The following is a 22,588-nucleotide window of genomic DNA, read 5'->3' as shown; positions in this document are numbered from 1 at the left end:
AAGAATGGGAGGCTCCACTGAGTGAGATACCCAGGTACCTTTTTAAGGTAAAAAAATTTAAAAGTAAGAAGTTCCTCATCTGCACTTACTATGAAACTGTTCACTTGTAGGTAAGTCAGTTACGTTAGGTTCTGCTCTAAATACAAATAACTTCCCTGGAGATTTTTTAAAAAGTGGGACAAACCTTCTCTAGTCTTTTTAGCAGAACCTTCTCTAGTCTTCTTTAGTCTTTTTAAACTAGAACTTTGTGGGAGGTAGCTAGGTCAGCTACCTATAATGAAGTATGGGGCTTCTAGAGAGTAGTTGGCACTGAATGATAGTGGTTGAATTGGTATGAATAGCAGATCCTAGGTTGACCAGGTGTGCTCTGCTGCAATGCTTAGCTGCTGTTGAGTGCAACTAGATCCTTGACCATTCATCCTTCCAATCTGCTTACTCACTCTCCTCATGGGCTGGACAGTACATTTGTTTTGTTTTATGATTGCTTTTATAAAGGAGTAATGCCTAGGGTAGAAATACCAGGCAGTTACCTGATAGGCAGGCCCTCATAGGTGGAGGGCACAGGAGTGGTTAAATATAGAATGTAATGTTAGAGTCTTCATGCTGTGATGTTCTCCTCTACCGCATAAACCAATACAAACCAGGGCCTAGACCTTCGCTCTTCTCCCCAGATATTTGTTATTTGCCAAGGTAGCTAACTAATTTTACCATGATAATTGAGCTCACAGACTCATATTATGAGCCCTGAAGGAAAAAAAATCATTCTGGAAGTAGTACAGTGAACAGACCTGGTGCACAAAGAATTTAAAATAAAAACAGTAAATATTATCGGAGAAATACGGGAGAATATAGGAAATATGAAACAGGAAGCTTCAAAGAAGAATCAATTAGAAATATTGGATATTAATATATTATTGTTGATGTAAAGATCCCAATGGTTGGATTTCATAACTGAATAATAGAATGAATATGGCTGAAGAACAAAATAGTGACATGGACAATCAGCTGAAGAACAAAATAGTGACATGGACAATCAGTTTGGAGAATATTCTAAGAAAGGGGTAAAGTTCTAAGCATTAGGAGGTGGTAATGAGATAAAAAATTAAAAAGTTGTTCTACTTAGCTGGCTCAGTTGGTGAAGCATGTGACTCTTGGTCTTGGGGTTGTAAGTTTGAGTCCCATGCTGGGTATAGAGATTACTTAAAAATAAAATCTTTAAAAATAAATTAAAAAAATTAAAAAGTTAAGACCTGTTGGGTATAGGAGAGGAAATGTTACTATCAGTATGATTGGAGTCACAGTAAAATAAATGGAGGGATATTAGTATTTGAAAAATAATTATTGGGGTACTTGAGTGGCTCAGTCAGTTGAGCATCTGACTCTTGATTTTTGTCTCAGGTCATGATCTCAGGGTCATGAGATAGAGTCCTGCACTGGGCTTTGCACTCAGAGTAGAGTCTGCTGGAGATTCTTTGTCCTTCCCACTCCCTCCCCCCTATTATCTCTCCCAGCTTGTTCTCTCTCTCTCTCTCTCTCTCTCAATTAAGTAAGTAAATAAATAAATAAATAATAAAAGAGATCTTTATTTATTTATTTTTTTATTATTATTATTTTTTTATTTTATTTATTTATTCATGATAGTCACACAGAGAGAGACAGAGAGGCAGAGACACAGGCAGAGGGAGAAGCAGGCTCCATGCACCGGGAGCCCGATGTGGGACTCGATCCCGGGTCTCCAGGATCACGCCCCGGGCCAAAGGCAGGCGCCAAACCGCTGCGCCACCCAGGGATCCCAAAAGAGATCTTTAAAAAAAGAATTATTGGAAGTTTCCAGAATGGAAGATATGTGTTTGAAAGGGCTTATATGTATATCAATATATCATCAAGACATATGATAAAACTCTATACCTAGACATATTAAATTGACATTTTAGAGCACCAAATTCAAAAAAAACAAATGCTACAAGTTTCTAGAGGATAAATGCAGGTTAACTACTAAGCAATAAAAGTCAGACTAAATTTTCTGAGTGGCAACACTGGATGCAAGAAAAGAGTAAAGTAGCATTTTTAAAGCATTAAATAAAATAAAAATCAAGCTTAGTAAATTTTATTGACCAAACAGTGACACACAAAAACATATTCTAAAATCTAGAACCAAAAGTCTGGTCTAGACCAGTGCTACTCAAAGGGCCATTCAAAGAACAGTTTGTTATCCATCTCAATGAGATAAGGAGCTTGTGTGGGAATGTACATCAAATCAGTACACTGCTTCTTTTATTGAGGAAATCTTGCTAAGAAAAAAAGTCAGCTGAACTAAACTAAAAGCTTAGTAATAGAGTGATTCACACTGGCATAAAGCTTTTTTTTTTTTTTTTTTTTTTTAATTGCAAACTGATATCCATTTGTGGACCAGCACTGGTTTATGAACTATCTTTCCAGTAGCACTGCTCTGGAAGCTACCAACATGGGGTAAGTGTGGGTATGTAAGACCCTAGGGACAAAAGAGTAAGCTTGGAGGTTTGTCTTGGTTTTACGGTGGAGAGAAGATTTAGGTATTGATAAACTTTAACACTTTATAGTGAAAAATAAGCATGAATATAAACTTATCAAGTTGGAGAATCCACTGTAAGACTGAAACCAGGATGTAGATCTTTTAAAATAAAACAAGGAAATTGCATTTTTCTAATGGAAGTATTAGGAAAAAAAAAGTAGATAACCTTAAATAGAATGGTAAATAGAGAATTAAAAATAAGATGGCTGAAATAAGACCTCATATCACAGCAACATAATAAATATAAATAATCTAAACCAATAAAGTGATAAGATTCTTATGTTGGTAAAAAAAAAAACAAGACAACAAAATACAAGTTTCAAATCCATCAGATAATGCTATATTCTGTCTTTGAGTCAAAGTTTAAGATAAAAATAGGTAGCCTTTTCTCTTCTTCTAAACTATTTATTGGAAGCATGAGTCAGCTAAGGGGATTAATATCTAGAATAAAATAACTTTAGTACATTATAAAAAATATGTATATAGCTAACCCCAAATAGATAAGAAGCTAGGCAAAGCATATGAGTGATCAATTCATATGAGTGGGGAAACTAAATTGTGTAGAAACAAGAAAAGGATTTATGACATAATTACATAAAGGCTTATATCTCATCCAAACATAGAAGGACCATTAAGAGAACACTTAGACTACATAATAGTAATTAAATTCAGCCATCTTTGATATCTTGCCAACATTTTTTCTTATACAAATCACAGGTTACATTAAAAAATTTGTTTCAAGGTATATTTGTTAAGATAGGAAGACAGAACATATTTTTTTTAACAATTTGTTATCTTGATTTATAACTTTAAAATATTTGGCCTGTACCTGCACTCTCACCTGGCTCCACAAATATTAGGAATGGGCCTGATAAAGGAGGTAGAATTATAAAATAGAATCATAGCAGGCCTTTATACATACTGTGGAAAGTTATACCAGTACCACAGTGATTAAATGATGTATTAATTTCCTATTGCTACTGTAATAAAGTAAGTTAGTGACTTATAACAACACAAATTTATTGTCTTACAGTTCTGGAGGTCAGAAATCAGAAATGGCTTTAATTTCTGGGCTAAAATCAAGGTGTTGGCAAGGTTGTGTTCCTTCTGGAAGCTCTAGAGGAGATTCTTCTTCCTTGTCTTTACCAGTTTCTAGCAGCAGCCTGAAATCCTTGGCTCATGATACCTTCCTCCATCCTCAAAGCCAGCATATAGCATCTTCTATCCCTCTCTTTGACTCTGACTCTGTTCTCCCTTTTCTCCTTATTTATGAAAAACTTATGCTTATATTGGACTCACTCAAATAAGGCAAAATAATCTCCCCATTTCAAGCTCCTTAGTTCAGTCACATTTGCAAAATCCTTTTTGCCATGTAGAGTAACATATTCACATATTCTAGGGCATAGGACATGGATGTCCTTTGTGAAGACATTACTCTCAACCAAAAATGCAGCACGAAATAGGGAGGCAAGTAGAAATTGGAGACCTTGGAGGAATTATGTAATATTTGTACTACAAGGGAATATATTTTGGAAGAAGAAAACAGTGGTATAAAAGAATATAAGTAAGGCATTAATAAAAAAAGATGTTTAAGAAATATTTCAGCATGTCACTTCCCCCATATTAGTTCCAATCTGTGGATTGAGTCTTCTTCATTAATACTAATATCCCAGGGGACAAGGAGTTGCTATTTGCTTCCAAACTGGCCTAAGGCCAAAAAACAAAACAAAACAACAACGACAACAAAAAACAAAACAAAAAACTGGACTAAGACAAATATTAAATACTCAATGACATATTTCTAACGCCAACTTGCACAATTCTGTGATGATGACTGCTCTATGACTTGAAGCCTTCTTGGGTACAGGTCTCCCACCCCCACATTCTTTCCTTTTGTTCAGTCACACCCTTAGGTACACCCTCCAGGCATAGTGTCTTTGATCTGCTGTGGCATATGACCATGACTCACATCAACACTCTCCTGGGTGGCCCCCCAGCAGGTGCCCAGCCTCTAGGGCTATCAAAGCAGGTCTTTAGGGAGATGGGGTTACTGAGCTGTACTTGTCCTGTGGCATCTGAGACACAATTCTGTCTTTAAGCTCTCTTAAAAAAAAAAAAACATTTCTTGTCACACTGGACTTGTCAGCTTATTTTTTTCAGACTTAAGACTCCTTCAGTCTTTGGAGGTCATTTTGCATACATCTCCCTTTCATGGAACACCCAGGAAAACTTAACTCTTCGAAATCACAATAGTTTATTTCCCTCTTTTCCTGATCATTTCATATTGGCAAACCAGATTTAAGTGGTCATAAAATGCATTATCTTAAAACAGAAATTATTTAATACATGTACAATGGACAAAGATAAAAGCAGCCTACTCTTCACATCACATATTCCCCAAAGTATCTACCAAAAGTCAGGGTGCTGTCCCTCTGGATGGAGGTGTCTCAAGATAGATATTACGAAAGTGACTGACTTTTGAAGATGGAGGGATGACTACTGGTGTTTCCATGGCTGTTGTTTCTGGGGTTCTCGTTTTGAAGAATTAGGTTTTATAGATCAACTTATGATGCAAGCTCATCCCTGGTTCATTCTCTCCAGGGTTCTTATAACTAGTAGGGGCTTAGTCATAATTGGTTTACTTATTCTTAAGACAAATTTGTTAGAAGTTTCTCATGGGTTTGATTGCTTTATCATGTTCAGCCAAGTAAAATATAGAAACACTAAATCAAAAACAAAAAAAAGATCTTATCTATCTTTTCTCAGCATGGAGCATTTAACATCTAAACATTTTCAAGTCTTGTAACCATTTTTTCCCCCAAGGTGAGATAATTTTAACAGTATTCTTTAGAAAATTCCCCTAGACACACTTTCAAATCATATTAAACCACTCCAAAGCAATTGGCAGTATATTAAATCAGAATAATTTAATAAGAAGAAATGAAGCATATAAGAAAGAAAGGTCACTAGTAGGAAAACAGTCAATGGAAAAATAATTTAGATAGATGTTAATGCCACATAAAGTACTCAAGGAAAGATATCTTACTGTAGGACTTTTGACTTAAAAAATGTTTTAATTTGTTATATGGAATACCTGAGCTTTTATATTCTATTAACATGATCAATGTGACAGGTGACCAAAATAAACAAAGATTTGAATAGAACAAACCGAAGGAAGTTGTATGAAATGGAGCAGCTGCCAAACACAGGGTTCTTCAGCTTCTGTTGTCTTTTTATCTTTTTGCTGCCATCCAAAGTTAAGTGACATAGTGATTTATTTTTATAAACCATGCTTTTGGATTCATAATTTTATCCTTTTCTTTTCTAATCCAATACAGCGGACACTGGTGAATTGGTCAAGTTCAGGAAATATTAAAAGGAGGAGTCTGAGAGACTTGCTGAGGGATTGTGCAACAAAAACAAAACAAAACAAAAAATTAGTAAAGAATCAAAGGATAAGACTTCTTCTTCTTCTTTTTTTTAAGATTTTATTTATTTATTCATGAGAGATGATTCCGGCCCCAGGATCATGCCCTGAGCCAAAGGCAGATGCTCAACGGCTGAGCTACCCAGGGGTCCCAGATGAGACTTCTATATCTGGAAATGGCAGACAGAAATTTACATCAACCTTCCCAATGAAAGAAGTAGAAAAGTGAGAAATAATAATAATTGTTATTGTAATTCTGCAGGAATTTATCAGGGAACTTGCAAGGTAACAAAAAATTACCTGGCCAAGATTGAGAAAAAAATACATGGATTAGTGAAGCTGAAATTTGGAACTGCTTTTACTTTAGGATATTTATTAATCTAGATGACCTGACTGAAAAATTAAGGGATGTTTTGACAGCCTTTTGGGGGCAGGGATCAGAGGGAAGAAAGGGGAGAAAATAAAACCATCCCTCACGTAGACTGCAATCTAGCTTTGAGGCACCTGGTGATTTACAAAATTTGTCCTAACAGTGGATTAAGATGATCCCAGATTGCTAACTTCACAGATTCCTGGTGGACCTAAATGAACATTGTCTCTGGAGAAAGATAAAATCATTAAAAGTCCTCAAATTATTTCTATGATTTGAAAAGCAAAACATAATATCTGGGACCAGAAGAAATTAACTTTACAGAAGGAAGCAACAACAACAAAAAAACCTGATAGAGAACATTTACCCACAGGCACTCTAAATATTGGAATTATTAGACAGAGACTATAAAATATCCTTTTAATATTCAAAGATTAAAAAAACAAAATTAAAACTTTTGGTAGAGAACTAGAAATTATAAAAATGACAGTAGTTTTGAAAAAAAGAACAAAATAAACACTCTAGAACACAAAAAAACAATATAGTAACCAAAAACTAAGTAGCAAAACTGAAGTGCGAATTGGGGAAGTTCAACTTCAAGCCATAATCTTAACAGCTATTTTAAAACTAGGAAAAACATTCTAACATTTTTAAACTTCCAAATTTAACTCTTTAAAGTTCAGCCAACTCAGACTATTTTTCAGTTATTCATTGAAAATGTTACATTGTTGTATAAAAGATAGCATGGTCAAATATGTAATTTGGAAACAAGAATTTTAAATCACTGATATATTAAACAAAGACAGTTCAAAAGAATATTTGTCATCCTCCTGAAAATGGTCTATTGTAAATTAAATGAAATTGCAGACAGATATCAGCTTTTCATGTTTCATATTTTTTTACTAGGAAGTTGCACAGAAGTCATTTATTATTAATTTAATACTATCTGAAACTTTGAAGTTTCAGATCCCATTTGGCTAATTCTGGAATATTTCTTTTTATTTTATTTTATTTTTTTTAATTTTTTTTAAAATTTTATTTATGATAGTCACAGAATGAGAGAGAGAGAGGCAGAGACACAGGCAGAGGGAGAAGCAGGCTCCATGCAGGGAGCCTGATGTGGGACTCGATCCCGGGACACAGGATCACGCCCTGAGCCAAAGGCAGACGCTCAACCGCTGAGCCACCCAGGTGTCCCTCCTGTCCCTTTTGATTCTCTTTTTAGTATAACTTTCCTGAACATCAGCTTTTAGCCATGGTTTATGAGTTAGCTTTTCATTCTTTTCCGTTCATGTGTGTGTTTTTCTGGACTTCTCCTTTGTCATTCATAGATGAAAATAACATAACTGCCTCTAAAGTCCACCCCCATCCCCCACTGTGAGAATTGCCATCTAGTCCCTAAGTGGCCAAAAATCATCTCAGAAGATTTGCTAAGGGGTGCACAAGGGGGAACGAAGAGTTTCAACAACTTGGTCAGGAGTTTGCAGAAAGAGGTAATAGGAGGGGGACCCCCAGCTATCTCTCTCTTTTCTAATGCCATGGGAAAGGGGGCTTCTCCTCTGGCCAGCTCCCCTCCCCATTCCCCATGTTCCCATCCCCCATGTCTAGTTCCTCTTGGGGGAGGTGGGATGTGGGGCTGTGGGAAGAAGGTATAGTGTGAGTAGGCCCCAGGAGAGGGGGGTCCTGGCATGGGGTGGGGATTCCCTTTTCACCTGCATCCTAATGCAGAGTTCCCACAAGGTTACTTTTTTTTTTTTTTTTTGAGAGAGAGAGAGAAAGAGAGAATTGGAGCTGTGAGCAAGATGATTGGCAGCAGTAGAAGGAGAGGGAAAGAGAGAATCTTAAGCAAGCTCCATGCTCAGCATGTTGCCTGACATGGGCCTTGATCTAGTGGCCCTGAGATCATGACCCAAGCTGAAATCAAGAGTCCCACACTTATCCCTTGAGCCACTCAGGCACCTCAGTTACCTTTTCAAGGTTTTTATTTAGTAATTTGTTTTTTTGGGAATGAAAGACAATTATTTGATTGGCATACCACTCTACTTGAGACCAGAATTGGATCAATTATTCTCCAACATTTATCCACATGGCAGGCATTGTGAGGTACCACTTGATTCCTTCGGTGAAGGATTTTTTGTTCCAGTGTTGATAGTGTTGTCAGTTAAAGTCAGATCCTGCATGGATTGCCTCACCCAATGTCTTGCTCCTTCTTAGAGTTATATCTAATGACTGATAGATGCAGAAGTATAAAATATGGTCATTTTAGCATAACAGAGAACAACTCTGAAGGGCATTCAAGCTCCAGAGCTCCCAATGGAGTTAGCTGAACTTGTGGGCCTACCTTATTGTTTTATTTCTGGTTCTGTCCACTCTAGTTCCTGTTCCTTCATTTTTACAAGTGATGAATTCAAGGTTATTCCTTAATAAACATCTTTTACACTAAACTCCATTTTAGATTTTGCTTTGTAGGATATTCAACCTATAACAATTTTATCTCAAATTTCCCAGGAATGAGGCATGGAATCTATTTTCCATCCATCCATCCATCCATCCATCCATCCATCCATCATCCAACCGTCCATTCACCAATCCATTCAACAAGCCATCCACCTCTTTCTACCACTGTTTTTATTAAGCCATCCTGGTGTCTCAGATGATTACTATTCTTTTCAATAATATTTCTTTAGGTCATATCTATACTATCCATCAAGTAGTCAATTGTTATGTTTAGCTAGCTTCCAAAAAATGTAAATAAATGTGCAATGTGAGGTATGCAATCAAAATCACATCAAAACATTACCAAAATCTCAAAGTGCTTGCTATTATTGAATTTATGAAATAAATTTATGAAAACATTAGTTTTAGTTTCACCAAATTATCTCCAGGGGGCAGCAAAGAGTAATCCTAAATTAGTAATTCTGCAACTAGAGAATTAGGGACAGAGCAGTTTTTTTTTCTTTCTTTTATTACTTTATTGCTTCTTTTCCCTCCTCTCTTCCCTAAGTTCCCCACTCTTCTCTCTCTCTCTCTCTATCTCTTTCTCCAAAACAGATGACTATGAAGCTGTAGGAGTGCCCAAATGGGCAAAATAGTGAGTGAATAGATGAATAGATTTAATAGAGATAAGGAGTGTAGGAGAGGTATTGGAGACAAGAAAGAGAGTTAAAATTTAAGTAGTAAATGAGGCCATATTTATAAAGTGTTTAGAACGAGGGGCTAGATGTTAAGCTGAGGGTTTGACATATGCTATTTACTATGGATGTGGTGAGGGAGGCCTAGAATTAATATTTAGAAAAATATAGTGTGGTGACTAATTTCTCTGCTCTGGTTTGACTTGCTGAGATTGCATATATTTTATTTTCAAACATTTGCAAATTTTTCTTTTTGCATAATTTGTGACTTTATATAAAAAATAATGATTAACTCTCATGTGATAGGGAGAAGCAAGCAGTTACTTGAGCTCTAGGCAGTCAGGACTCAAATCCAGGAGGTGAAAGGATAGGCAGTGGAGAACAAAGAGTCAAGGGTAAAAGGCCATTAGAGACTGCAGTAAGTATTCAAGATCCATGCAAAGCTTCTATGTAATGGACAAGCGAACAACATCTTCTTAACTGGCTTCAATTGTGACTACATATGAATCTGATTCTGGAATCATCTGGCCAGAGGAAGTTTACTTCAAAAGCACTTATAGGCAGATAAATCAGTTTTTGAGTAAATCAACAGTCCAAATTTGGGGGCATTATATCTTAAAGCAGCTCTAACTTAGTAAAGCTTTCTGAGTCTTTTCATTTCAGCTACCACAACATTAATCAGCATAATATTGTTTTCTTTGTCTCCCATGTGCACTGATTCTTTTTTTTAAATTATTTTAATTCCAATATAGTTAACATACAGTGTTATATTAGTTTCATGTGTATAATATAATGACTCAACAATTCTATACATTACTCAGTGCTCATCATGATAAGTGCACTCTTTAATTCCTGTCACCAGTTTTGCCCGTCATCCCCACACATCTCCCCTCTGGTAACCATCAGTTTGTTTTTTATAGGTAAGAGTCTGGTTTTTGACTTGTCTTTCTCTCTCTCTCTCTTTTTTCCCCCTTTGCTCATTTGTTTTGTTTCTTAAATTCCACATATGAGTGAGACATATGGTATTTGTCTTTCTCTATTTTGCTTAGCATTATACTCTACAGCTCCAACCATGTTGTTGCAAATGACAAAATTTCATTCTTTTTTTATGGCTGAGTGATATTCCATTTCATGTATATGGACACTTGGGCTGCTTTGCAATGTCTTGGCTATTGTAAATAATGCTACTATAAACATAGGGGTGTATGTATCCCTTTGAATTAATGTTTTTAAAATTTTTTTTGGCAAACACCCAGTACTGTGATTACTGCAATATAGGGAGTTCTATTTTTAACTTTTTGAGGAACTACCATATTGTTTTCCGTAGTGGCTACAACAGTTGCCATTCCCACCAACAGTGCAGGAGGATTCCTATTTCTCCATAGCCTCGCCAACACTTATTTTTTGTGTTGTTGATTTTAGCCATTCTGACAGGCAAGAGGTGATGTCTCCTTGTAGTTTTTTTTTTTTAATTGTAGTTTTGATTTGCATTTCCCTGATGATGCGTGATGTTGGGTATCTTTCTTGTCTGTTGGCCATGTGTATGTCTTCTTTGGAGAAGTATCTGTTCATGTCTTCTGCCTATTTTTAAATTGGATTATTTGTTTTTCTGGTGTTGAATTTATCATTTCTTTATGTATTTTGGATACTAACCCTTTGTTGGATATGTCATTTGCAAATATCTCTCGTTCAGTAGGTTACCTTTTAGTTTCGTTGATTATTCCTTCAGTTATGCCAAGCTTTTTATTTTGATAGCCCTCATGTGCACTGATTCTTAAGTGGCAGTATTGAAGAGAAATTGGAAGACTGAGGGAGTAAATGTTTGGGTTTCTGGTTTGAGCCAAACCTTTCTCTTGATCCTGTCTTTCTCTTCTGCTCTGCTTTTGGGCTCCTGTGCCAAGGGACACAACTAAGGAGAATCTGGGGCCTTTAGATTGTTCAAAGAGGTACATTTACTAGACAAGCACATTTTTCTCTTATTATATTTAATTTCATGGCATTTCTTTGGCTAGCAAACTCCTGGTCCCTTTATTGTTTCTCCAAGCACTTGTTCTCTATAAGAGCTAAGGGCTAGAGTTGGGAGGTTAGAGGTCCACTCCCCTAACTTTTGGATGGAAGAGGTAAAGGAATGGGGAAGAAAGGCTCATCCTCCCAAATCTACTTTGAGAATTCTATGTGTTTTGAAACCATTCTTTTGACTCTTAAACTGGTAATTGTATTTGTAGTCTGACTGAGATGAGAATGTGAGAGTGTGTCTTTGAAAGTTGTTGGCCTGACACTCAAACCAAAGGAACTGAGTGGAGAGAACACCAGGCTAGCAAACATGAAACTTGAGTTTTTACACCCATCTATGTCACCAGGTCACTTTGAGATCTTAGGCAGGTCAGTAAGTCCCTTCTGTGCTTTAGTTTGGGCTGTGGAATTGAACAGGCAATAAAATAGATTATCACCAAATTTTTTTTGATGATATGAAATGATTGTGAAAAAATGCTCATGTCAATAGAATACTAAGTGGAAAGGACAGGCTACAGACTTGAGTAAGAAGCTTACCTAGAATCATCAGACTAGGGCCTCAACCCTGGGTCTCTCCTCTATCAAAACGCAAGATCTTGACCTCTTTAACCTTGGCCTCTACATAGTGGAAACCAGAATGCTTTATTTAACTAACTAACTAATTAATTAGTTTAAAAAATATTTTATTTGAGAGAGAGAGAATGAATGGTGGGGAGGGGCAGGGGGAGCTGGAGAAGCAGACTCCCTGCTGAACAGGCAGTCTGATGTGGGGCTCAATGCCAGGACCCCCAGGTCATGACCTGAGCCAAAGGCAGCCGCTCAACTGACTGAGCCATCCAGGCGCCCCAGGAATGCTTTATTTTAAATGACATTTCGTCACTGATTTTTCTGACATAGAGTGAAATATTAAACAATGGGGAAGTTCCTGTTGCTATAGTCCACCATCTTTACATAGCACATCTCTTTGTGTACTCCAAGCCCTCAAGTGCCTGATTCTACTGTCTCAATCAAATTGGCTCACTAGAAAGAAAGCTTGAGAAGAGGAAGGGAGGATATATATATATATATATATATATATATATATATATATAGTTTAATGTTTGGCAAGAAGGAAGATGAAACTGCTAGCCTAAAAGAAAAAAAATGCTTGTTGTTTAATCTTTTTCCTGTTTGCAATATTTCTTCCCCTTCCTGAAGAGTTTTAGTCTTGGTGTAGCAAATAAAGGATTTCTTTTCTCCCAAACATAATCTAAGTGCATATGAGGTAGCCACAGGAAGGCTGAGGGTTTTTTGGTAAGTCTGAATTCCAGATGTGTAATAGCTAAAGATTGGTGTTTATTTGTAATTTGGCTCAAATGATCAGTCTGGCTCTTTAAAGGTGAAAATAAATGGAAATAAATACTAAATTTAATGCCCCCCTCAAGATGTCCATGTCCTAACCTCTGAAACTTGTAAGTAGTTAAACTTACATGAGAAAAGGGACTTTGCAGATGTGATTAAGAATTTTGAGATGTGGAGATTATCCTGGATTATCTGAGCAGTCCAATGTACTCACAAAGGCCTTTTTTTTTTTTTTTTTAAAGTAGGTTCCATGTCAGCATGGGCCTTCAACTCATGACCCTGAGACTTGAGCTGAGATGAAGTTAGATGCTTAACTGACTGAGCCACCCAGGCACCCCTCACAAGGGTCTTTATAAGAAGGAAGCAGGAGGGTTTACGATCCAAGGAGACGTGACAACAGAACAGAGGTGGGATTGATGTAACCACAGGCCAAGGAATGCTGGTGGCACCCAGAAGCTGGAAAAGGCAATGCATGGGTTCTCTCCATGTGTCCAGAAAAAAACACAGCTCTGCTGACACCTGGCTTTTAGCCCTGTAAGGTCAATTTTGGACTTCTGACCTCTAAGACAAATTTTTGTGTTTTTAAGCCATTGGGTTTGTGGTAATTTGTTATAGTGCCAGTAGGAAACGAATACAATTATGATTCTTCTAGAGTTGTGGACCTTATGGACAGTAATTTCACGCAAGAATTTTCAAGGGAGGATATTTTATTCCAAACTTTATTACTGCGGCTATACTCTTCTTCAACTCAGAGAAGCTTTCAAAAGTTACAGTGATTGGGAAATGTAAGGGGATGGGCCAAGGACAGATAAATATCCTGTTGTGCTCTGTAATCCAAGTTTAGACGAGTCTGTTTATCTTGGGCACATTCAGTGCTTTACTGTAAGGTTGATCTGTGTGCAGCAGAAGTGAGAGAGGGACCAATGAGCTGAAAGAGGGCTCAATCAATCTGCTTCCTCTGTTTCTGGTTCGGTGCTTCATACAGGAAATCTATTGCTGTGTCAAGTTCCAAAGAAGAGTGTCTTCTGTTCCAACTTACTAATCAGCCTAGCACACAGAGTGGAGGGAAGAGGCTGGAAGGAGAAGTGTCCCTGCTGCTGATGGGCTAAGAGGATCCCGCACAGAGCCGCTGACCAGAGGAGAGCCCCACCATGTCCACAGCTCCTTTCATACCTGTGTGGAGGCAGAGTATTCAGTAGAGGGCACAATACGAGAGATCAGAAATGCCCTGTGCGGGGAGGACTTTTGAGCTATGGCTTCTACTAGGTTTGACCATCTTCTGTGTGTTTGGTAAGTCTGAAATCTTTGTGGGAGAGTGACAGGAGAATGACCGGTGGCAAACATGGCTTAGCTTCTGCTGAGCTTTCTTTGCCTTTCTTGGGGAGGGAGGCCAGCTAATGCTATCACAGAGATGGGGGAGGGGGCTGCTCTCAGATCATGTTATTCTATTCTCCTCACTTAGCTCTTTGTCTTACTTATTTTACTTTTTATCCTACGGTACTAAAGGCATCTCTATAGTTTGTTTCACTGCCCACTTCCTTATTTCCCCCGCTCTCCCCTCACCCCCCACTTTTCTGAGCCAAGCAGAATATATCAAATATTTTCTAGTGGTAATCCAAGCCATCTGGGTTCTCTCTACCCTCTTCTCTCTTAAAAAAAAAAATTTAAATAATAATTCCACCCCACTTAAGTCTATATTGTTAACCATATAAATTAGGAAAGTTTATTCCTTTTAATCACATTGTATGACCAGGTGCTTTTAAAATAGGATGCGCTCGAAGTTGAGTGGTGTATCTGTGAGGTATGTCTGTATTTATCTTTAAGATGTGTAGGCTGTAAAAGACACTTTCTGGATGAGAGGACACTGCAACATCTAGGTTCTTGTAGGAGTTGTAGGGCCCTGGGGGCTATGGTGGGGGTGTCCTGGTTTCACTACAGAGGGTTTGTAGGAGTTGATGTGGGAGAGAGTTTTCAAGTTTCGCTTTTAGTAAATGGGAGCAACTGCAAGGGAACAGCGTAGTTGGCATTAAATTTTATAATTTGATCATTGAAAAAAGAAAAGACTTTTAAAGTATTGCCTACTTTCCAGCAAAAAAGTCTTACTGGTGAGCACAAATAAAACAACCATACGGTATTACCTTTCCATGCAGAATTTTCACATGCTTTATATCCTTTGATCTGCAAAGCAAATCAGTGAAGTAGGCATGGAAGACAATTTTTCATTTTTAAAAAGTAGAAACTGAGGCCTAGAGAGGTGAATTGATTTGTTCAACACCACGCATCTATGGCAGAGCCACATCCAGCTAGGTCTGTGACCATCAGTGGACATTTGAATAGGGCTATGCTTTTCACTAAAAAGCACCACTATTTATAACACCACTGAAAAAAAAAATTATGCTGCCTATGCTTGGTTGTAAGCTAACGGATTACTTACTCACTTAAAAAAAAATCAAGTGATCTAAATCTTTCTGTAGTTGAGACCTAATTGTGGAAAGCAAGGACCCAACTTGGCAGGGAAGCCAGCTAGGCAAAGAGCTATTGATTCATGTCAAGTTGCACTATGACTTTTGAGTAAAGGAAAAAAAATCAAGATAAAAAAGTACTTGATAATTTTAAATTGTAATGGTCTAAAGGTTTGAATTTTAAGACTATTTCTGAATACAGCTAGAATATATTACCTAAATCAAATCTCTGAAAGCCGTGCTTGTATAATTATAAAGTTTTTGAAATGCTTAGCATCAAGATACAAAAAAGCAAATTATATTACATGCAGAGATTTGCATGATAAATTTCTCGTGAAATAATTCAGAATAATGAGAAGCAAACTACTTGGGGCATGAATTTATGTGTTTATTACTAATACTGCTTTGTTTTTAATACTGCCAAACAGAAATAACACATTTTATTGTACAAGATGAATTCACAAAGGCACATAAAACACTAATGACTTTAATGAAAAGCACAGCATTTAAAAAAATCTATTTACTTTTCTGTTGACTTATTTGCCTATAAATTCAAGCAATGTAGTAATTGGTAGACAAGGTTTGTTAAGAAAATACCTGAGGGGAAAAATTAAAACAACCGAAGCAGTCCACTGTCCAGCAAGTTTCTCCACCTCTGTGTCTGGTCCTCTTTCCTCACACTCTCCTTACTTTAGCCTATTTTATTCTAGATCTTTTTCTTGTATTAATGGATAGCAAAATTACTATCTTAATCAATTTGGTTCTACCTTTTATAAAAGTCACTGATTAAGATTATCAGGATTAAAATTCTGATAATTTAAAAGGGTTCCTCCACTTTTCTTTGGGCTGATTTTGATCGTTTGTTGTTATCTTCCACTAGGGGGCAGGCAGTAACAAGAAGAGGAGATTAAAAAAAAAATCAAAACTGGCTAGCTGAAAAGGATGGAGGAAGGAAAATTAAAAACAAATGCCAAAAGAAAGAAGTCTGTCTTAATTTCAGATTATATAACACTGGATTATTTATGGAGGGTGTGAGGGTATTTTAATTATTAGCAATTAAAATAGGGAGATCAAGCTAAGATGAAGTAATTGAATTGGCCAGTCTTGAAATTACCTATGAATCTAGTAAAATCCAAAGACGAGATTGTTTATTATTACAGTAGATTGGAGTTTTTGAAGTCTTAATGGAGAAAATGGATCTTGGATGATAAATTTGGATAGATGGGGAAAGATAGGTACACAAGTTGAAATTGGATGTATTATATTATTAATGCCCTTTTGCTTCCAGATTTCATCCATGCATTGAATATTTTGATGCTTTTAATTTTCTCAATAAAATCTCAGTCTCCTTTCCCTGAATTTCTAGATCCTTATATAATTCTGTGTTAGGTTTAAAGGTTTGTCATGAGATGAAAATTTAACCACTAGCTGTGTCATCTTTAAGAAATTGCTTACCCTCTTTAGATGATAATTTTCTCATTTGTGAAATGAAGGAAATGTATGACACTTTCGAGAAATATAGAGTTTTCAGATAGGAGAGACTTTAGAAACCTTCAAATTAAATCCTTTCATTTTATACATGGGCAAATAAAGCTCAGCATTGTTCAAGGAATTACTAAGGCTATCACTCAACTTTTTAGTAAATGAACTGATCTCGAAACTCATCCATAATATCAAAAATATAGTGTAAAAAAGATGTGCCAAATTATGTCTGGGAAAATCTGTCAGTTAATAAGTAAGGGCATACCTGTCATGTGTTAGAGATTGTGCTTCATGCTGGGGATACTTGGAAAAGACAGACATAAATCACACTCTCACAAAGCTTAGAATCTCAGAGGAGAAGCCAGCATTAAATAAATAATTGCACATAATTAAATAATGTGAAAGAAGAAATAGAGAGTGACAGAGAAATGTGTAATTGCTAAATCTAGTGTGTTCTGTGAGGGTCAAGGAAGACTTCCTTTGGAAGTGATGTTTGAGATGAAGAGCAGAAAAGAGCGGCCAGGGAGAGGTGAGGGACTAACATTGCAGGCAGGTCAAACAGTTTGTATGAAAGGCAGAGGGAACTAAGCTATGGCTTCAGTTGTTAAAAAAAATAAAACAAAAACAACAACAAAAAAACAAGGAGAAATCAATTGTATGGAGAATAATGAGAAAAGATGCAGAGAGAAAGATGGGCACTTGAGACTTGGAATGTCCTCATTAATGTGCCTAAGGAGAAAGACATCAGAGGCAAAGCACAAAGATAGTGGTAGAGGCTGACAAAAGGGTTTTACAAAGAAAGGAAAGTGATTAATAGCATCCACATCTTCCAAATAATCCAAGAGCACTAGTACTGAATAAAGGCCAAAAGTTTGGCTCTCAAGGAGCTGGTGACCTTCAAAACTGTGTGCTGGAAGGGTGTAGGAGCCACAAGACTGCTGGTGTTGAGGAGACAGTGGGTATGGAGGAGATTTAGACTGTGGTCACAGACCACTCATTCTAGACAAATATGATTTAAGATAAGAAATCTCCTATTTTGTATTTTAGTTTCTTTCTTTTTTGGAAGCAAGAATTCATAATAGAAATGTTAAGCTATAATACATACGAAGGAGAGAGTTTTCATTTTAAAAACATGTTATATTTCATATGGCTAGAATGGCAAAAACTTTTTTTCCTTTCTGTTCTGCTTCCGTAAGAAGATACATTTGTCTCAGGAAAGAAGTTCTGAAATCATTATGTAACACTAACATAACAAAAGATGATATTCTTTTTTTTTTTTTTTTTTTTTTTTTGGCCCTGGTTTGTTTTCTTTCTTTCTTTCTTTCTTTCTTTGAGAAGAGAGAGGGGGGTGGGAGAAGCAGAGGGAGAGGGAGAGAGAAACCTAAGCAGACTCCTTGCTGAGTGCAGAGCCTGATGATCCCACGACCCTGAGATCATGACCAAAGCTGAAACCAAGAGTCTGATACTTAATGAATTGCACCATGCAGGCACCCCAGCCCTGGTCTTCAGATCCTAGTTTTCTATAATCTCTTCAGGTACATGTCATCTGCACATAATGGTACTTTTATTTAGAAAATTCTTCTCTCTCTGTCTTTGTCTCTCCTTCTTCTTATTGGCTTTTGTCTATTGGACCTTGTATTAATTACCTATTGTTATATGATAAATTACCCCCAAAACAAATATTTATTTTCTCACAGTGATGAGGGAGGGAGGGAAGGAGAGAGAGAGAGAGAGAGAGAAAGAGAAAGAGAGAGAGAGAGAACATTGGGACAGAAACCACAGTCTTTTTATAACTGACTCTTAGCACTGACATCCATCATTTTGCTATATTTTGCTCAGTAAGTGAATAAATGAATCCCACCCACAGTCAAGAGGAGGGAATTTTACAGACATGAATATAAGGAAGAGACAATACTGGGAACCACCTTAGGGGCTCTCCACTACCTCAAGACTAGGATATGTTGTTCAGGGTACATTTTTCACACTTTTCATTTGCTGTTATTGTAATTTCACATAATTATTTGATTAGTGTTCATTGTTCTCAGTAAATTGAAATTCCATGATGAATAGGCATTTATTGAGTGCTTAGCTACTGCAATTGAATCAATGAATATTTATATAGCCTCCAGTTGCCCTCCATCAGTCCAAAAGTTCTAATATAACTGATAGGGGATCACTCAGCTGCCATTTGAATGAAAACTACTAGATCATAATCTGATCATAATCTTAGAAGGCAGAAAACATTTCCTTTATTTCAAAAATTTATCATAAAATTAATGCATTAGTCTTTGGGCAGCTTTGGTAGAGAAAAGATTCACACGAGTCTTTTATTTCAAGCATTTCTATTTGCTAACAGAATTTAGAGGAGAATTGTTGATACTTTCCAATTATTCCTACAGGGCGACACTGCTTTTTAATTACATATCGGAAATAAAAGTATAATTTGTGCTTCAAATTTTCAAAAGTTACAAAGTTCATGGATTTTTTTTGTTTGGCTACCATGGACTTTCATAATTCCCAGATCACAATGTGAAAACTACTGCATTAGAGGAAGAAATATAGTTAGCCTGTTTGGGTGGCAATTCATTCTCAATATCAGTAGAAAAGGACGCAATTTAATTCAACAACTTCTTGCTTGAATGCATTCGTAACTGTTAGGAAATAATACTTGCAGGTCTAACCTATACCCACAATATGCAGTTTTATAAAATGCAAAACAAACACTCACTAACTAAAATGTTAAGTTTGGTATTTTAAGCTTTCTAGAGCCAGAAGATTCAAAGTAAAGGTTTCTGTATTGTATTGGCTTTACTGTACTGTTGATTAGAAAAACTTACGTGCTTAGTGTAGTTAAATAAAGATTGTTCTAACAATGTAATTTGAGTTTCCAGGTCTTTGTGTGATTAAGATCTCAGTCTCAAAGTTGCATTTATTTTAAATAAAACCTTGAATCTTTAGGTAAGGTGTACTTCCTTATAACTGGATTTAATACCTCAGTCTGCAATGTATTTTGAATACCTTTCATGAGTTATTCCTTACTCATTAATTAAGAACGATAGTCTGCATTTTGCAGAGGGGAAACCTAGAGCATATGAATTCACTTGATTACCTAAAATGATTCAAAAAAGAAGCAGAGTAATAAGTAAAACTCATATCTCTCATATTTTGCAGCCATTGCTTAATCCAAGATGGTCCAGCACTATATTTGTTAAAATAATTTGTAGAGTTTTGAAGTTTGAAAGACCGAAATATAAAATGTAGAATGAAATAATCATATTATTTGGTTTTCCTTATGTAAAATATCACAATTTTTCCATAGATTTCAATGTATTGAAATATATTTCAATATATTCTATATTCTGTTTTTTTAAAGTAGTAAATTCATTCAATGTTGAAAAACAATAAAGATGACAAATGAAGATGGAAAGACCATAATAAGCAATAGGAATGACTTCTAGTTAGTTAGTACTAGCTTAGAGGCCCCAAGTTCTATCCAGAAATGTCAAAAGAAATGCAAAAATAGAACTATACTATATGATTCTCTTTTGCAGATATATGGGAATCTTACTAGAGCATAGCCAAGTACTTTAGGCTCCAGTTTTGCCTATAATTAAGCATTATTAGCTTAAAATTCATTTTATTAACCTCCTTACTGCTTTGCTTGCCTTCACCTAAAAAAATCTGCAAATGAATGAGAGGGTGAGAACTCTTTAACTTTTTCATTTCCCATCCCCATACATTGGAAATAATACATGAATCTTAGCGACTATAGTAACTATTGGAATATGGCATGATCCACATTCTAATTAGGTTACTATCAGTTATTCAGTCAAGGGTTTTTTGGGAGTGGTGAAATATCAACAATGCCTATCTCTCACTTTTTTAATCAGGACAGCAGACCACAGGATTTTAGAATAGATAAAAACTGTTTAACCTCACAAAAAAGCCATGTGCTCTTTCTGAGAGCACCCCCTTCCCCCCCCCCCCCCCGCCCCGCCTCGAACTGGAGGAAGCCTTTGGAGTATAGCTTTGCACAGTCATGCCCATACAATGTCTGTTGTGTGGGTGATAGACACTTGTTCAGGCTTATGACAATGACGACTGGGAAAGGAAACTTCTAGTGCTCAAAGTGAGTAAGAAGTTTCATTTGTACTAAAATCACAAAACAATCTTACTTCTACTGATGCTTTTAACTTAGATGGAAAAGGTTTTTTTTTAAAACCTTATTTTCAGCATCAAGGGTTTTTCCATTTGTATTTTGTTTTGTGTTTGTGTGGATGCATGTTCTAATGTTATGTGTGTTAAAATCTAATGTTTCTGATACTATATTTACTTCTATTGAGGGACAATTATGTATAATTAACTGTACCCATTTAAAAGGTACAGTTTGATGAGTTTTGACATATCCTGTGAATCCTCACAAACAAGATACAGAACATTTTCATCATTTGCCAAACATTCCTCCATGTATGTTTGCAGCCCATCTTTGCCTTCGTCCTCATTTGTTTGGCATCACAGATTAGTTAACATTTCACATTCGTAGGACTCCTTTGTGTAAGGTATAGTGTATACTCTTTGTGTCTGCTTGTTTCACTCAACAATGAGTTTAAGAATCATCAATGTTGCTGTGGTTCCTTTTGTTGCTGAGTCATATTCCTTTATAGGGAAAATCTATCCATTTATCTGTTGATTGGTATTTAGGTTGTGTCCAGCTTTTTGTTATTGTGAATGAAGCTGCTATGAACATTTATGCACAAGTGTTTGTGTGGACATATGTTTTCATTTCTCTTAAGTAAATACCTAGGGTTGGAATGGTCAGGTAATGGTGGGCACATGTTTGACTTTTAAAAGAATTGCCAGAAGTTTTCCAGTGTAGTTTCCACTACCATTAGCAATTTGATTATTGAAAATAAAGATTTTTTTTGCAATTATTTATGCCATTAAGTATATTACACTAGCAGCATATAGTCAAATTGCTGTGCTTTGAAAGTCAGTTGGAATAGCTGCTCTATATGTGGTTATGTAACCAATTCTACATGCAGTTAGTTAGGTTCATTTGTTTCACTTTGCTTAATAATTTTAGTTTTTACAAGTAATTTGATTATGCTTTATAATTGTGTAAAATGATTACATGGTTCCAAAGTCAAATCTATAAAATCAGAGACCGTTTCTATTTTTGTTCTTATTTTGTCCATTTAGTTTTGAAATTATAAGTAAGGAAAGAAAGAACACACACACACACACACACACACACACACCCATACGTATCCCTCCCATAGTAGCTTAGATGAACAGTAGTGTACTATATACAATTTTATGTATCCTGCTTTTTCCACTTAACAATATACCATGGAGATTACTCCATAACAGTTTATAGAGCTATCCCTTATTCTTTTTAAGAGTTTCATTATATATATATAATATATCTCAAATATATAAATAAAATCTTTTATTTTGTGGATGTACAATAGTTTAGAAAACTAATCCCCTACGAGCGGCCTTTGGGTTATTTCTAAAAGTCTTGTTATCACAATGTAATGAAAAGCCTGTGCATATATTCTTTTCATACTGTTGCTTGTGTATCTTTAGGATAGATTATGAGAATTGGTATTGCTGGGTGAAAAAAGAAATGCATATGTAATTTTGCTATATATTGCCAAATTTCCCTCTGTTGAAGTTGTAACATTCTACATTCCCACCAGCATTATATCACCATGCCTATCTGTCCACAGCTCCAAAGTACATTGTCACATATTTGGCCATTGGCTGTCTAATGGGTGAGAAACGGTATTTCTGCATAGTTTAATTTGC

At 36.2% G+C, this 22,588-nt stretch overlaps 1 protein-coding gene across 4 annotated transcripts in view; it reads left to right on the top strand.

Annotated features, from left to right (window-relative positions):
* Nucleotides 1–13,665: 13,665 nt before the first annotated feature.
* Nucleotides 13,666–22,588, top strand: part of LOC112678429 (cell surface glycoprotein CD200 receptor 1) — a 47,335-nt gene continuing 38,412 nt past the window's right edge. For 2 of the 4 annotated variants that reach the window (XM_049105141.1, XM_025477711.3), the window contains exon 1: nucleotides 13,666–14,123. In XM_049105141.1, coding sequence (XP_048961098.1) covers nucleotides 14,057–14,123 — 67 coding nt within the window. In that variant the 5' untranslated portion in view covers nucleotides 13,666–14,056. The remainder of the gene's footprint in view (nucleotides 14,124–22,588) is intronic. The other 2 variants (XM_025477719.3, XM_025477702.3) reach the window with 2 other exon arrangements.

Source organism: Canis lupus, chromosome 33 (assembly GCF_003254725.2).
Source record: "Canis lupus dingo isolate Sandy chromosome 33, ASM325472v2, whole genome shotgun sequence".
Taxonomy (NCBI): domain Eukaryota; kingdom Metazoa; phylum Chordata; class Mammalia; order Carnivora; family Canidae; genus Canis; species Canis lupus.
This window is presented reverse-complemented; position numbering and strand designations above follow the sequence as displayed.